Source organism: Littorina saxatilis, linkage group LG2 (assembly GCF_037325665.1).
Source record: "Littorina saxatilis isolate snail1 linkage group LG2, US_GU_Lsax_2.0, whole genome shotgun sequence".
In the NCBI taxonomy this organism is placed as follows: Eukaryota; Metazoa; Mollusca; class Gastropoda; order Littorinimorpha; family Littorinidae; genus Littorina; species Littorina saxatilis.
The window spans coordinates 95,252,953-95,270,028 of NC_090246.1; the positions used below are offsets into that span (position 1 = coordinate 95,252,953).

A 17,076-nucleotide genomic window follows, 5' to 3' on the forward strand; every position below is an offset into this window, starting at 1 on the left:
TGAGAGCACAGAGGAAAATCTCAGCCAAAGCTGATACCTCTAGACCATGCCGTCCCACCTCCTCCGGAGAGGGAGGAGACACTGAACGAAACACCCACCTTGTGACCGGGAGCGCATCAAAGCGCTGCTACTTGTCCATGAAGGAAGGGCAAGACTGAGGCTTCTGAGTAGGTTTTAACAAACCCCGAAAAAAGCCTGACCCTTGCTTCCTGTAACTGGTGTGAAATCAAACCCCTTGTAAAAGAAGGAGATCACACCTGGTGAAGACAGTGTGGGCATAGAACATCACTGACGAACTCATCTGCTCGGTGACGACCCTAGTCAGAGCTGCCAGCAGCATGGCTACGGCCCTATCCGAGGCATCCCCCCATAACCAAAAAGAGTCCAGGGAGGATAAGATGGCTCGTATGAGAGCACAGAGGAGAGTCTCAGCAAAAGCAGATAACTCTAGACCATGTCGTCCCACCTCCTCCAGAGAGGAGAGGGAGGAGTAACATCACGAAACCCCACGTTCCCTGTGGTCTATTTGTGAAGCCAGGAGACTAGTTCCGGCGGAGTGGAAAAACTAGCCCTTGGCAACGAAAAAGTCTGGATCAGATCCTGAGACTTGACACTCCAACCTATCTTCTTCCACACTAAACGTGAGAACGAAGCAGCCTGCAACCCAGAAGCCAGCCACTGGCTAGCAGAAGGAGGGGCTGGACCATGCGCATGAAGCAGCGGGAAAAGTGTAGGCTGAAGACCACTACCCTGAGGTGCAGGTCAAGCCAAGAGCTGCGACATGTGGTAGGCAATCACCGGAGACTCGGCAAATCAAAACGATTGCGAGTAAGCCCGCGTAAACTCAAAGTCATCCGAAAAGAGAGGGAGGAAGAGAGACACCCTGCTCTGAATCCGCCACCCCATCCGGGAAAAAGTAAGCTGCCACAGCAGCCGCTTTTTGCATAGCAAGCCTACAAGCTGTAGGCAGCGCTACACTCTCCCTCCTCAACCAAGGAGTCCGAATCCCGACCAGCCGTTGTGTCAAAACACAAAAGGAGGGGAGACGGGGGAGGCAGCGCACTAAAACTCCTGCTGATAACACCGCCAAGAGTGAGAGTGAAAAGCTTGATCAGTCTCTGCCTGCCAACCCAAACCGCCCACCTGACAAGAGGGGGGAGAGGGGTTGGTAGTTGGCAACAGCGCCCTGCCGAGAAGGAGGGAGAGTGGGGGTGCGAGACAAAGCCAAGACCGGCCAGCAGAACCCCACCCGCTGTGCGAGAGAAGCATCCCAGTGCTGAGAACCAGTCTGCCTGGTTTGAGCCACGCCGCTCCCTGATTGGGGAGGGGGGTGGTTCGTCACAGCAGTAACCCCTGGAGGGGGGAAAGACTGAATGAGGGACGCAACCGTAAATGGCCGTCCCCCACTCGTCCACCTGCTGACGTCCTGTAGCCCCACCGCTCACCCACCCCGAGGAGGGGGGGGGGGGGGGGGGGTGACGGATGCTGGCTGAGGACAATGACCACTGGCAACGCGAAACCCGCTGTGCGAGAGAAGCGTCCCAGTGCTGAAAACCAGTCTGCCTGGTTTGAGCCACGCCGCTCTCCGAGTGGGGAGTGGGGTGGTTCGTCACAGCAGTAACCCCTGGAGGGGGGAAAGACTGAATGAGGGACGCAACCGTAAAAGGGTTGAACCGAACTGACCATTTGCACCAGACCACGATGCGAAGCTGCCAAGGAGTACGCTGCCACAGTGGGCGGCCAATCGTGCCTGAAACAGCTGAGAAATAAACACATATTTCATCGTTAAGTCCCCCGAAAGTGGAAGACACTGACTGGTTCTCCTTAAGAGGAGAGGAGGGCTGGGAAGAAAAAACGAAACCTTATCCGCACGAACAGCTACTACAAAAGCAATACTACTCGAAGGGTCGACGACCCGCACAGAGATTTCTAAAAACAAGAAGAGCAAACGCTCGATCGAGTCACTTTCGCAGTTCTGAATATTATATGAGGCATCAGATGGACAGGAAGAAATTGCTATTCACAACACAATGAGTCACGTTCACATAAAATTTGAGCCCGGTCACTTTTATAGTTTCCGAGAAAAGCCCAACGTTAAGTTGTGTGTTGCCGAACAGAAAAGGCTAGTTATCTCCCTTGTTTTTCTGATAACGTTCGTAAAAGGCTACAGATGTAAATACTTTGATGTAAAGAATAATCCTACAAAGTTTCAATCACATCCGATGAACTTTGTCAAAGAAATAAAATGTCTAATTTTTCCTTTGACGCTGACCTGTGACCTTGAAAAAGGTCAAAGGTCAACGAAACCATCGTTAAAGTGTAGAGGTCATTGGAGGTCACGACTAAACAAAATATGAGCCCGATCGCTTTGATAGTTTCCGAGAAAAGATATAAAATGTCTAATTTTTCCTTTGACGCTGACCTGTGACCTTGAAAAAGGTCAAAGGTCAACGAAACCATCGTTAAAGTGTAGAGGTCATTGGAGGTCACGACTAAACAAAATATGAGCCCGATCGCTTTGATAGTTTCCGAGAAAAGTCCAACGTTAAGGTGGTGTCTACGGACGGCCGGCCGGACGGCCGGCCGGACAGACTAACACTGACCGATTACATAGAGTCACTTTTTCTCAAGTGACTCAAAAAGGGCTAAAAGCCTTATTCACTTCCTGCCTCCGTCGCGATATAACCTTCGTGGTTGAAAACGACGTTAAACACCAAATAAAGAAAGAAAAGACTTCCTGCCTAGCCCTAAGTTACTGCTTGCTATCGGCCATCTTGTAAAAGGCCGAAATCGAAGTCCACCAGAAAAGTAAATTTCTGAAGCGGCTGTAAACAAGCAGCTACCAAACAACAATTCAATTTACTGACCTGTTTACCCTAAACCCGAGGCAAGAGTACTTTCCCAAAAAGTTGAGTGTATTTTTCAAAAAGTTGGTGTACTTTGCAAGCAAAGCCATATGGGCTAGGGAAAATGTACGCGTGGGTGCAAACGTGTTTGTGTAAGAATAGCATGTCTTGTGAACACCTTCAGAATTTAACTCCTTCCAATACAACAGGAATAAAACAATTTTATTTACCTGTCAGTTTATAGCATTATAACCAGTGTCTTCCAAACAGATTGATAATGAAAAGATGAAGTTCATGAAATAACATCTGCGGTTGACATTGCTTCAGCGCGGGCTACAGCCTTTTCTTCTGGCAGGATTTGCTTTGCGGGAATGAACTTCATAATTCAGACCTGGGAACCCCTGTTTTGCACTTGAGTATTCTCAAACAAACTTGGTGTATTTTCAGAAAAATGAACGTACTCCACACAGCATTTGAACATCCATGATTCAAACATGCTTCACACGCGTCTGCCACATCGTTAATTAAGTTTACCTATACAGTCGAGATCGCTTTACACGAAATGAAAGGGACCAATATTTTTTTTCGAGTTAACGTTTTTTTGCGATAACGAAAATGATCAAACTGATCACTTCTTTTTTAAAAGCAAGATAAAGAAGATAAAACAGTGCCATACCTTAAAAAAAAAAGCCTCTGTAGTGTGCGGCGGACGAAGTACACGGTTCAGTCAGAGTCGGCAGTTTTGTCGTCTGCTACAGTTCATTATTTTGTTGTACACTTTAATTCCCCACAAAAAAGATTAAAATCCATTGCAGTGTTTAAAATCCATTGCAGTGTGTATGAATTCATACAGGACGAAAGAAATTCGCAAACTTCATCTGTTTGACAGGCTCACCGCACTTTCCGACGAACCGTTCAATTCTTGTGTACATTTAAAACAAATCCTTTTTTCAATTTTACTGACAAAAACTGTAATCATGTGTCAAAATACTGGATCGGCTTCAAGATGGGCTTGTGAATAAAAGTAGTCTAGGAATTTTTCTCGTCGTATTTTTTTCCCACTGACCGTACTGATCGTATTCTCGACAATCATGCGTACAGAATACGGCCAAATCGTATGGGTTCCCAGGTCTGATAATTCCTTGGCAGCTTTCAGCGGATTTCTTTGCAGCAACCTTGTCCAGGTGAGTTTTGGAACTGCAGTGTCATTCGATGTCATATTTCCCAGCATGGGCAACGGAGAAATCTGATTTACAATACTTGCAGTGTGTATGACTTTTTCCCATAGTAGACTCCACAATTCCTGGCTTTTTCTTATATTTCTCCAAGAAAATCTGCTGCTTCTGCTGTTTAGACTTGGTACAGTCATCCAAAACGGGCACATTTTTCCGCTTCATTTTGCCACGATTGTCCAGACGATCGCACGTGCCAACAAGTTACAACTGAACAAGGTTTCCACAGCTGAAGACTCGCTGTCATGGTTACCTCCCTTCGACCGAAACCGGTATCAGTTGTACCATTCCGTAATCAGCACACCAACACCGGAAAACGTATTCTAGACTTTTTCTTAGGCGTATTTTGTGCGTGTGTCGCGTATTTGCGTACCGATAATAATTTGGCGTACAAAATACGCCCAAATCGTACTGGTAAACAGGTCTGAATTAAATAAAAAGGGCAGGTCTCACCAAAAGAAAGGCGAACAGGTAAAGGCCCCCCCCAAGCCCATAAAGTCACAAAGACAAGGGCTAGGGAAAACCAAGTGAGCAGACGAATTCCGCATGTCTGACGTGTGTCGTCGAAAATCGAGAATGATTATTCCGGATGCCGGCGCTCACGTGGTGCGCGATGGGTTAAGGGTAACCAGGTGGGACAGGGCATAGCAACGGCTATGGCGTCTGTTTTTAGCTTGGTTACCACCCTTGCAAGGGCAGGTAATTTGAGTAGTTTTTCGACATCTAGCATGTGAGATTGAAATAAATGCATTTATGAGAATTGGAGTAAGAATATGTAATTTAATTCCTCATTTACTATGTGAAAGATTCAAACAAACAACATTTACACACAGCACTGAAAATGTAAGACATTTTTTCCAAGGACATCTGGAAGAAAATAACCAATAGCCAAAAATTGAGTACGACTAGCACATTAAAAAGAAAGGAAAAACAGTACAATGTAGTCCCCTTTAAATTTCAAACCGTTTTAAATCTAAATGTAAGAATTCTACGTTTTAAACTTATGCTAGTGGATTATGGCAATAAACTCTCAGTGACAGAGGACAAACCCACATCAAGGATAGCATATAAAGTTAAGTTCTCAAAAGGAACAAATTTACAATCAAATGGGACTATCAGACGGTGCATCGCCATCATGCAATGCACGACCCTACATCCCTGTGATCGTGTACTAGCTAAAAACAGGGCAGTGTTGTTCCCAAACTCACAAGACGATAGGTCCTGGCTACAAAACCATGTTGTCAGAAGAGCCTCTACATGTCAAAACTATCGGACAGTAGACCTACTAGGGGTCAGACCGATGAGTCAGATAAAAAAGTAAGCATCAATGACCGAAGAACAACAAAACTGATAGGTAAGTAACAAAATTAACATGCGTACTGTTAGTCAGGATTGCATGATCCCACCAAAGCGCCTTATGGTATCTACAGCGTCTGACTATAGCAATACCCACCGATACTTACATTTTCTAAAACTCGTAGACACCGGTCAAGTTTCTTGAGGCTGGGGGTATATGCGTCAAGGTTGGTTGACAGATCTCCCTTCATGGCTGACATACAGCGGTTGACTGAAATCAAAAGACATACCAATCAGCACAACAAAATGCAACAATAAAGTGCTTGAAGAGAAATCATTCGGTTTTAGCACATGCCATAAACAGAAAACTAGAACTACACAGATTGTGTCTGCTGTTGGCATTCTGCCACATTTGATTTTTATATTTAGTCAAGTTTTGACTAAATATTTTAACATCGAGGGAATCGAAACGAGGGTCGTGGTGTATGTGCGTGTGTGCGTGCGTGTGTGTATGTATGTGTGTGCGTGCTTGCGTGTAGAGCGATTCAGACTAAACTACTGGACCGATCTTTATGAAATTTGACATGAGAGTTCCTGGGTATGAAATCCCCGAACGTTTTTTTCATTTTTTTGATAAATGTCTTTGATGACGTCATATCCGGCTTTTCGTGAAAGTTGAGGCGGCACTGTCACGCCCTCATTTTTCAACCAAATTGGTTGAAATTTTGGTCAAGTCATCTTCGACGAAGCCCGGACTTCGGTATTGCATTTCAGCTTGGTGGCTTAAAAATTAATTAATGACTTTGGTCATTAAAAATCTGAAAATTGTAAAAAAAAATAAAAATTTATAAAACGATCCAAATTTACGTTTATCTTATTCTCCATCATTTGCTGATTCCAAAAACATATAAATATGTTATATTTAGATTAAAAACAAGCTCTGAAAATTAAATATATAAAAATTATTATAAAATTTTTTTTTTCGAAATCAATTTAAAAACACTTTCATCTTATTCCTTGTCGGTTCCTGATTCCAAAAATATATAGATATGATATGTTTGGATTAAAAACACGCTCAGAAAGTTAAAACGAAGAGAGGTACAGAAAAGCGTGCTATCCTTCTCAGCGCAACGAATACCCCGCTCTTCTTGTCAATTCCACGGGCACTGCCTTTGCCACGGGCGGTGGAGTGACGATGCTACGAGTATACGGTCTTGCTGCGTTGCGTTGCGTTCAGTTTCATTCTGTGAGTTCGACAGCTACTTGACTAAATATTGTATTTTCGCCTTACGCGACTTGTTTTCTTTTTCATTTGATATATATACTTTATTATCCCAATGCTGGGAAATTCGGGTCGCTTCCTCCCAGTGGAAAGCTAGCAGCAACAAGAGTCGCGCTACCCAGGTGTGTGCGTGTTTAGGTGTAATCAGCCACCTGTACTTATGGCAGAATGACCGAGGTCTTTTACGTGCCACCGTAATGACACAGGGGTGGAACATGGATACTGCACATAAAGCTGACCCGTATCCAACCCGGCCTGGATTCGAACTTGCAACCTTAGGATCACAAGTACAGTGCTCTACCAACTTAGCTACCGGCCCCCCGGTATAAACAGTCAAAAGCTTTACACAACTATCTCACTGATGACTTCACATACCTTTAGTGTTGCCAGCCAAACAAAACTTTATGCGCATCTCTTGCCCAGACCTGGGAACCCCTGTTTTGCACTTTGAGTATTCTCAAACAAACTTGGTGTATTTTCAGAAAAATCAGCCTTTGATCATCCATTGATTAAAACATGCCTCACGCGCGTCCGTCACAGTTTACCTATACAGTCGAACTCGCTTAAGACGAATCACTGGGGATCGGGAAATAAGTTCGTCTTAACCGAAATTCGTATTAAGAAATTCGTCGTGTAAAATTTCTAGCTTTCTCTCAAGAGAGATCGCTCGTTTCTTCTTGTTCTCTGCCAAGATGCGACATTTAAAACAAATGCTTTTTTTTAATGTTAACTGACAAAAACTGTAATCATACATGAGCCAAAATACTGGATCGGCTTCGGAATGGGCTTGCGAAGAAAAGTAGTCTATGAATTTTTCTCGTCGTATTTTTTTCCCACTGACCGTACTGATCGTATTTTTGACAATCATGCGTACAAAATACGGCAAAATTGTATGGGTTCCCAGGTCTGCTTGCCAAATTGTAATTAACATTTCCTGTGAACACGTTCTGGGTCAAAAGGGTGTGTGTGGTATGCCAAAATGGACCCAAATACCATGTTTTACAATTTTCTTACGTAATCAAACACAATATCTTGATGTAAACGACTTAAGATGTAATTAATTCTCCCTCTCGCCGAGACTAATAGGCTTCCATGTAGGCTTTTGACGTAATTAGTTCACGTGCGGGACCTGATGTCACCCTGGCCACATTATCCTACCAGGATAATTAGAGCAAGCCTTTTTAACGAAAGTTTTTGATTTAGCGCTATATAAATGTTCTTCTTATTATTATTATTATTATCCTACCAGGATAATTATGAAAAATAATTTGTAAAAAATTGCAGTTTTCCGCTCCTTGCAGGAAGGGCAATGAAACTTGGTATATTTTCAAATGGATAGATGCCTGAGGTATGACTGAAAGCCCTGGCAGATCTGTGTACCTGGAAGTGTCAAGCACAGTAACTTTAAGGAATTGAATCCTTATAATTATGTAGGTTTTCAAAGCTGTAAAGACACAAGATAACTGCATCGCATATCTTCTTTCAAAAGCAGAATTTCATTGAAAGGAAACAAAATTCTACAAAACCATTGTACCAACTGGGATTAATTAATAATTTACTACATCGCATAAATGAACATTAATGCTCACTTGTTTCGACAAAATGGTCTAGGCCACCCAGTTGACGAAGTTCCTCCTTGAACCATTCTCCAGCACGCCTTGAGGTCAGACTCAGCAAAGACTCCATGGCCAGGTTACCCGTCTGAAATTAAAAGGGACAGTGTGTCATATTTTATGTGTGGAGTTGCTGTTTCTGCAGAGAGAAAGTGTTATTAAGTCAGCAAAGGTAGAGCTGCCACTACCTCAAGTGCTGCACCGTACCTTCCCATGTTTGCCCCACAGAGCAATCATGACTGGAATAGGCCTCATCACCCACCTTTGGACCTATCAGACCGTGAGGACAGATGTCCAGAACAGTGCAGTGCAATTGGCTTGAATGAAGGTGGCGTGTTCGTCATAGAACTGACGCACGTCAGCCGCGACGGTGCCTGAGCTAAACATTGGCAGGCACTGCTTACAGCCTGGCACAATAAACATTTCCCCTTCCTTCACCTCTCTCGCCACCATTCACCCCACCCTTGGTCTCATAGCTATACATACAGTCACGCATCCAGCAGGCAAACACACTCACCGAAACAAAGTCAAGATCAATCTGCTTGGCGCTGGTTTCCTTCTGCAGTTTGTCCAGCAGTTCCTTGACCTTGGCCCGACACTTCTGCAGTTCACTGCTTTCCTCTGTGACCTCCTCCAACTGCTCGCTGTCGTCGCCATTGTTGCGTGGAATGTCCACCTCGTTCAGCTTCAGCATGAGGTGAAGGCTCTCCTTGTCCAGATCCATGTTGAGGCGATCTCGGGACAGCATGAACATCATGGAGGCTGTGCTGAGGGCAAGGCTCTGACAGAACACATGAGAGGTTTCATGCAAAGTTTTATTCAAATTCAAACTTAGGATTGTGAATGGTTGGCATGTTCTTCTTTAGTTTTCTCACATGAAAACCAGCAAAAATACCGGCAATGTCATTGAAAGTCATTTTTGTTTGTTTCTTTTTTTAGAAATTAACAGCACTGTAGAGCATTGAGAAATCAGCAAAAGTAAAGCGTAGGTCGGATACATTTTCCAACAAGAAGAGCAAACGCTCGATCGAGTCACTTTCGCAGTTCTGAATATTATATGAGGCATCAGATGGACAGGAAGAAATTGCTATTCACAACACAATGAGTCACGTTCACATAAAATTTGAGCCCGGTCACTTTTATAGTTTCCGAGAAAAACCCAACGTTAAGTTGTGTGTTGCCGAACAGAAAAGGCTAGTTATCTCCCTTGTTTTTCTGATAACGTTCGTAAAAGGCTACAGATGTAAATACTTTGATGTAAAGAATAATCCTACAAAGTTTCAATCACATCCGATGAACTTTGTCAAAGATATAAAATGTCTAATTTTTCCTTTGACGCTGACCTGTGACCTTGAAAAAGGTCAAAGGTCAACGAAACCATCGTTAAAGTGTAGAGGTCATTGGAGGTCACGACTAAACAAAATATGAGCCCGATCGCTTTGATAGTTTCCGAGAAAAGTCCAACGTTAAGGTGGTGTCTACGGACGACCGGCCGGCCGGCCGGCCGGACAGACTAACACTGACCGATTACATAGAGTCACTTTTTCTCAAGTGACTCAAAAATGGTGCAATACGTACATGAACATCATTATTACATCATGATTATAGGAAAATTGAGCATTTTACTTTTTGAATTTTTGAGAAAAAAAACAGACTTTAAAAAAATGCCCAAGTCAAAGCAGTTAGGCAACTCTACTCGAAGACAGAAGAACTATGCTGTTTTTTCATGTGACTTCTACTCCCCCTTTTCCCATTGTTATAGAAGTGATCGAGGGCAACAGAAAAGACTCTCTGCTTCAAAACTGCATAACTGTGAGTTATGCAATTATGTTAGGACTGTGAAATTTATATCCTGATTATTACTCACAGCGTCTGAGCAAGCGTCATGCACCAGACTGAAGATCTTGGTGACGGTTCCGTGTGCTCGCAGATGCATGCGGAATGCCGGCATGATGCACTTGGCCGCCAACTGGACAGTACTGAAAAACAACGTTTCAAATCAAAAACTGCATCAGGAGAAAAAAAATCTGCTACTAGACTTTTCTTGAATTTCGTGTAATTATACAGACATCAAACCCATCACCTTCGGCTTACAAGTTACACAAGGTAAGCATACTTGCTTGAAGCAATGTTGTTTGAGTCACAGCTCAGAACCTGTTGCATGGGTGGGACTGAACAATGTCATGAATCCTGAAGAATTGTAAGGGGGGGGGGGGGGGGGGGAGGTCTGGGGGCCCCCAGACGCTGAAGGATTTGTATAATTAACAACCCAAAAAACGTCACCACAAACATTACGAATCCGGATTTCCGGCTTATACCGGAAGAATCCCACCCATGCTGGTCTCTTTCTCAGCCTCTGCCCCCCCTACCCTGACATTTCTGTCACAAACAGTCATGCATGCATCCACAAAACCAACCTGAGAGCACGGATGGAGTATGGCTTGTCGTTTTTGAGGTTTTCCAGCAAATACTCCACGTCATCCATGAAGTCTTGCGTCTCCCCAGACTCTTGCACTTCGTGGGCCATCTTGACATTGTGTACCACCGTGTACAGCTGTGGATGACATCAAATATACACATTATTTTTAGGACACTGCCCATGACTGAGGCAAAGTTTCATGTCTCAAGACACTTGGAGATGAACCAAAACTGTTGCAGTAAAATACGAGTATGGTTGTACTTGTAGATGTTGCAAAGTTCTTTGCAGAATGATTAAAAAAAGATCTGGCAGATGAACTTTATTTAGACAAAATAAAGTAATGAGCCGAAATAGATACAACAAACTGTGGCTGTACTTCACTTTGCGTGTCAAAGTGATGTTATACACGCAAAGAATTTGAGCACGATTTTGACTATTTGGGTGTACTGACTCGACTGGAAATGAAGCTTACGTAAAACCAACTCATGATTATTTGGAGAAAAGTCGTTACGAGTCAACTGATGGTCGATCGTATGTCGCAACAGAGAGAGAGAGAGACGGAGGGGGGGGGGGGGGGGGGGGGGGGGGCACGTAATATAGAGGAAAGTAATACTAAGAAAAGGAAAATTTATACGGCAGAGAAAAACGGGTCGTAATAATAATACTGAGGGAGCAGTAAAATAGAGGGGTCGTTAAGGGAGGTACCCCTGTAGCCCTAAACATTCAAATCAGTCATCACCCAAGCTAACTATTCAAATTATCTACAGTCCAACCTGCCCTAGCGACCACCTCTCGATAACAACCCCCTGCCCACAACAACCACCACACATGAATCCCCCCCCATATAATTCACCTTTCTAAAGCGACCACCGGCCTATAATGACCTCTTTGGGTCAGTCCCCTGCTCTTTGGGTCAGTCCCCTGGGTGGTCGCTATAGACATGTTTGACTGTATTAGTATAAGCACCACACACACACCTCCTTATGCGCTTTTTGAACTCTGACAGAAGTGTAGGACTCTTCGTCTTTGTTCCTGGACCAGTGCACAGCACGCGTCAGCTTTGGCTCTTTGGATGCCTTCACCGGAGGCTCATCTTCGTCGGAGAATGGAATTGCCTTCTTGGCTTGCTTTGCTGGTGGAGGACCACCAGGCTGAAATACAAACAAAAAACAAACAGGTGAGTAAGAAAAAATGCACAGCTAAGCACTAGGCCAAAAAGAAAAAACTGCTCGTGTTAACTGTTATGATCAATTAATGATAACTAATATGCACAAGGAACAGTCTCAACTTACCACCTGACATGACGATTATATAATATAGCAAAACTCCATGTAATATACAGTTTTCTTCAGTACTTTCCTACATCCTGTCAGTAGCCAGAATTCTTACATAGCACTGATTCAACTGAATGTTCCCCAAACCTACCTTATCTTACCCCCAGGCACCCTTCCTTCAACAAGGTCTGGTTATCACAAACACACCAAGCAGTCAAGGGAAAACCAGTGCCTGCCTGGCCTGTCTAAAAAAACCTCAGCGTGAGGGATTTTGCAGCAAGCGACAGTGAAGATAAAGAGGGACAACTTTTCTCTGCGCTCGAGCCAGCAAGCAGGATGTCTCAGGACTGCAAGGTTCAAATTTAGAGCGTGTCCGATTGTGAAACCAAACACTGTAATCTCTGGTGAATCAGTGTGTCGGATGTACACCATTCTTTTCTGGTCAAACTCTATTCCTCCTGATTTCTTACTCCCAGCGAAGTTTCTCCCCTTTCCTCCAGCTGCTCATTTATCCTTCTCTTCTGTATTTCAAAACCACTTGATTCATCTTGTCATCAATCTACTATTAGTACTATTACACACCCCCGAAATCGGCGTATGCTGCCTGAATGGCGGGGTAAAAACGGTCATACACGTAAAAATCCACTCGTGCTAAAGTCATGAGTGAACGTGGGAGTCTAAGCCCATGAACGAAGAAGAAGAAGAAGAAGTACTATTACAAATAATCTTCGCTGTACTTTTTATTCAGGGAGGTGAGGATGGCACACAACTTTTCTGAGCAAGGTGCTAGTGCCATACTCAGACAGTCAAATCTGACCCATGAAAATGATTATTTCTCAACCTTTGTAAAAGGTCTGAGTATACCAACCTCTTTTTCTCCGGACTCCTCATCCCTTTGCCATGATCTGGCATTGTATGAGGCTTTGGAAGGGGACTGCACATATACATTGAATGAAAAATCAGCAATTACTCTTGAAGTATTCAGTAACCAGCATTTTGAAGTTTAGCAACTGTCCATCAACTGCCTAATGCCAGTGACTGACAATGAAATATAGATTGAATTAATGCAAATCACACACACACTCTCCGAGTCTGAAAGCATTTTAAAGCCTTCAGGTTTCATACTTCGTAAGTTTTACAAGTTACCCTCGAAACAGTGAATGAGTGATGAAATGTAGCATGAACAAATTGAAACAAAGATGTACATGGCTAAACGCACTTGCCTCGGAAGCGAGAGGTTGCGAGTTCGACCCTGGGTCAGGGCGTTAGCAATTTTCTCCCCCCTTTCCTAACCTAGGTGGTGGGTTCAAGTGATAGTCTTTTGGATAAGTCGAAAAACCGAGGTCCCTTCGTGTACACTACATTGGGGTGTGCACGTTAAAGATCCCCCGATTGACAAAAGGGTTTTTCCTGGCAAAATTGTATAGGCATAGATAAAAATGTCCACCAAATACCCGTGTGACTTGGAATAATAGGCTGTGAAAGGTGAATGCTCGCCCTAATAGGCTTGAGGTTTGCTGGCCGATGTGAATGCGTGATATATTGTGTAAAACATTCTATCTCACACAGTATAAATAAATCCCTGCGCCTTGAATCCGTGGTTGAGATATGTGCGCAATATAAATTGCATAAAATAAAATAAAATAAAAATAAATAAAATGTGACCCTCCACCACGGAATGAGTCGCATGTCATCTTTGCATGATTTTTATATTTTTACATTTTCCTACAGAGTTTTGTATGCTCTATCCAGTGGTGAAAACCGTGTTAGAAAAGAGCGAAAACTGTTTGAGTTATAAGCCTGTGACTAAAGTGACCCTCACACTGTTTCCAGACACTCCCCGGACTTAAATTAAGCCTAGCGCAGAACCGAGCGAGGTGACATGCGACTCATTTCGTGGTGGAGGGTCACAAATAAGATCTGCAAAGTAAGTGGGAATAGTTTTCAATGCAGGCCCTTGTCCTGTAAGATGCTTTGATACCTATTATTTTCAGAGATCTGTAGGAAACTCATATCATGCGTACTGTACAGCTGCCTGAGTCAATTTACGTATACATGACTTGGCTGGACAGTCCTTCATTTGTGTCAGGCTCTGTACACTACTGGTGCTACACTAACATTTCAGCCCACCAAGTTAAGCACTGAATATTACCTTTTCAAATACTTTACGCTGCAAACTTGAGGCACTGGAGGATTTTTTAGACTTGAAGAACCGACGAGGAGCTGCAGAGGTACTCTCATCCTTCTGGCTGCTCTCAGCTGAAGACGGAATCTCCTGTGACAGTTCCTGAGAATCGTCAGATGCTGCAGGGGAAGGTGTGTCCTGAGAATCCATAGGTCTCTCTTGTGAACCGGACAAGTCTTCCACAGAGTCTTGCGTTCTGTTGGACAAGTCTTCACTACTTAGCTGAGATACCTGAGAATCAGTCACTGGAGTGTCCTCCTCGGCAGTAGCAGCTTCAGTCTCGTCCTCGTCAAAGATGTTGGGAGGGTTCTGGCCTGGCCCATCATCCTCGTTTGCCGGATCAGGGACCTCCCTGGTCAGCTCAGGCATGGGTGGGGAGTTGGAGTCTGCAAAAGCCACCTCCTTCGGTGCTGGCTGAGGAGGGCCTCGCGATTTGAAAATCCTATACTGCTTGCCACCTGCGCGTGTCCTGGTATTTACACCAGCTTGAGTTTTTGCACCAGCTGAACTACCACTACTGCTAACAGAAACTACGCTGGAGGACACAACAGGTTTATTCCTCTGTGCTAGTGCGCCTCTGGTAGGCCTTTTTTCGGGTGATGGAAGAGACCTTGAACTAGTACTAGCGGGACTTGAACTGCTTTCATCTGCGAAGCGCACTCGTAGCATCCGTGTCGGTGTGCTGACAGAGGAACCCGACTCCTGGGACGATGCTGGGGACTTTTTCAGACTGGTGGTTGTGGGGGTAGAAGAGACAGGTTCAGCATCTGTGGACGATATCGTGAGGGCTTCCTCAACCTCGGTCTCCGCCGCCTCCAAGTTCTTGTCGGACTTGTCCAGCTCCTTCTTGACGTTCTTGAAGTACTTGGTCTGCACGTCGTCCTTCTTCTCCGACACTTCCACCTTGGGCTTACACACCACCACCAGTGTCGTGCCCGCGCTTCCTTTCAACTCTTTGCTGGAGACCACAGTGCTGTTGAACATACCGGCGGTCGGCTCTCTCCTGCCATGGGTCTCTTCGTAGCGTTTGCGATACTCCTCGATCAGACTGGGGTCCGTGTAACGTGACGGCTTGCGTCCACGGGGCAAACCGCTGGGCCCCTTCTTCCTTCTCTTCGAGGGAGGGTCATCCGAAACATCACTGATGGGCGTGATGATCTCCCCTGTGTACGTCTTGAGAGGCGTCCTGCGGAAGGTTACGGGAAAGATGTCATCTTCGTCGTCATCTAAGACCGACTTAAATTTCGGACTCTCCTCCCAGGAAGAAGAGGGGCTGTATTCTGGTTTGGCTTTCCTGGGGCTCTTCTCTTGGGAACTCGTTGGAGCCGGCAAGTTCCTTCCACTTCCAGGCACCTGGTCGGTCTTGTTGGGAGCATGAGGTTCAATGGAGTACACTACCTCAATACCAGAGTCTGTTTTCATTGTTTTTCCAACCTCTACAAACTGATCCATGATCAGCTGCTGTGATGAGGACCCAGAGCTCACGCGACCTTCTTGCGACCTTGTGTACGTTCTACCAGGACGGGCAATGGCCGGTTGTGAAGACGATTCACTACTTTCCTGGGATGAAGAGTTTCCCGCTGCAGCTGCGTTCTTCTTCGTCATGAGCCTAGATGCTGGCAGACGGGTTCTTGCTACCTCTTGGGTGGCTACCACTACCCGCTTTGTCGGGGTGGCTTTGCGCTTGTCCTCTCCATCAAATTCAAAGCTGAATGGATCTTCTGAAGTTGCCGGCTTGACAACTTGTTCAGGCTCCTGCGGTGCAGCCAGCTTTGATTTCTTTTCATCCCTGATGGCTACAAAGTTTGTCTTCCCCCATTTCGTGTAGGCTGCAGAAGACTTGATGGGTGCAGGTTTACCCGACAGCATCTCGTCAAAGGACCGACTGGCAGGGTTTTCCTTCGCTCTGCCGTAGGTCTTGGCAGTGCCAAAACGCCGCTGAGTACTTGGACTGCTCATGTCTGCACACAAACATATAGAATGACATTTTCACAGATGATAAGACTCTGAAGAGACTTAAAGTTAGAAGTAAAACTAAAGGCAGTAAACATGAAATCGAACCGCTGATGAACAGAACAAATAGTTCATAATATAATCATGAGATATGTGACAAGATGATGATCAGGACACCTTTTTCACTTTCAGTCCAGAATTTTTACTTTATGGGCATAACCAAGGATAGCCTCATGAAACAGAAAGTATCATCCCATTCCCACACTGAAATTGAAAATAAACCATCTTGAGATCTATGCGATTTGGTAATGAACTTCCAGTTCCATATGTACCCATTAGCCCAAATTGCAGAATGTGAATATTTAGAATGACAGTCAGATGCAAAAATATAGTGTCAAAACAAGGACTAGAGAACTTATTTAATTTAAGTACACTCGTGCACAAAAACCGGGAGCGGTTCTATGTGTCACAGGGCCGTTGTGTCACAGGCACACTGTATGGTCTGTGTGTCACAGGGCCGTTGTGTCACAGGGTCTCTGTGTCATGGGGCCGTTGTGTCACAGCACTCAAAGCCTCTTTTATAGGAATTTTGTTACAATACGGGTTTATACTTAAAACCCGGAATTTCTATTTTTTGTCTTTATATCTAGCTCAGTTTATAGAATTTATTGGTGGATCTCTGCAGTGCATATGTGGTTCTGACAAATCTTTATTGTTTAACCCTAACCCCCCCAAAAAAAATATATAAATAAAAAATGTTTTGTTGGTTTTGTGTGTGTGTGTGTGTGTGTGTGTAAACGCTTATGTTCTAGAAATCTAAATATCATGACAAGATGAATCATGATTTGCATCCACTTTGCTCAGTGAAGTCGTAATCTCATACTATGCCAGCAATAAGCTCTATTTGGTGGTTCCTTTGGTTCCTGTATATTTCCTAACAACTTGTGCCTTATGTTGACAGAAGAACTTAGGTTTA

At 44.3% G+C, this 17,076-nt stretch overlaps 1 protein-coding gene across 1 annotated transcript in view; it reads right to left on the reverse strand.

Moving 5' to 3' along the window:
• The window catches only part of LOC138960228 (wings apart-like protein homolog), a 39,143-nt gene that overhangs the window by 21,002 nt on the left and 1,065 nt on the right, over window positions 1–17,076 (reverse strand). Inside the window, exons 2-9 of the mRNA XM_070332016.1 lie at window positions 14,115–16,108; window positions 12,831–12,896; window positions 11,666–11,839; window positions 10,687–10,823; window positions 10,137–10,248; window positions 8,787–9,050; window positions 8,246–8,357; window positions 5,542–5,645 (exon numbers count right to left, since the gene is read on the reverse strand). Of these exons, the coding sequence (XP_070188117.1) occupies window positions 5,542–5,645; window positions 8,246–8,357; window positions 8,787–9,050; window positions 10,137–10,248; window positions 10,687–10,823; window positions 11,666–11,839; window positions 12,831–12,896; window positions 14,115–16,106 (2,961 nt within the window). The 5' untranslated portion in view covers window positions 16,107–16,108. The remainder of the gene's footprint in view (window positions 1–5,541; window positions 5,646–8,245; window positions 8,358–8,786; window positions 9,051–10,136; window positions 10,249–10,686; window positions 10,824–11,665; window positions 11,840–12,830; window positions 12,897–14,114; window positions 16,109–17,076) is intronic.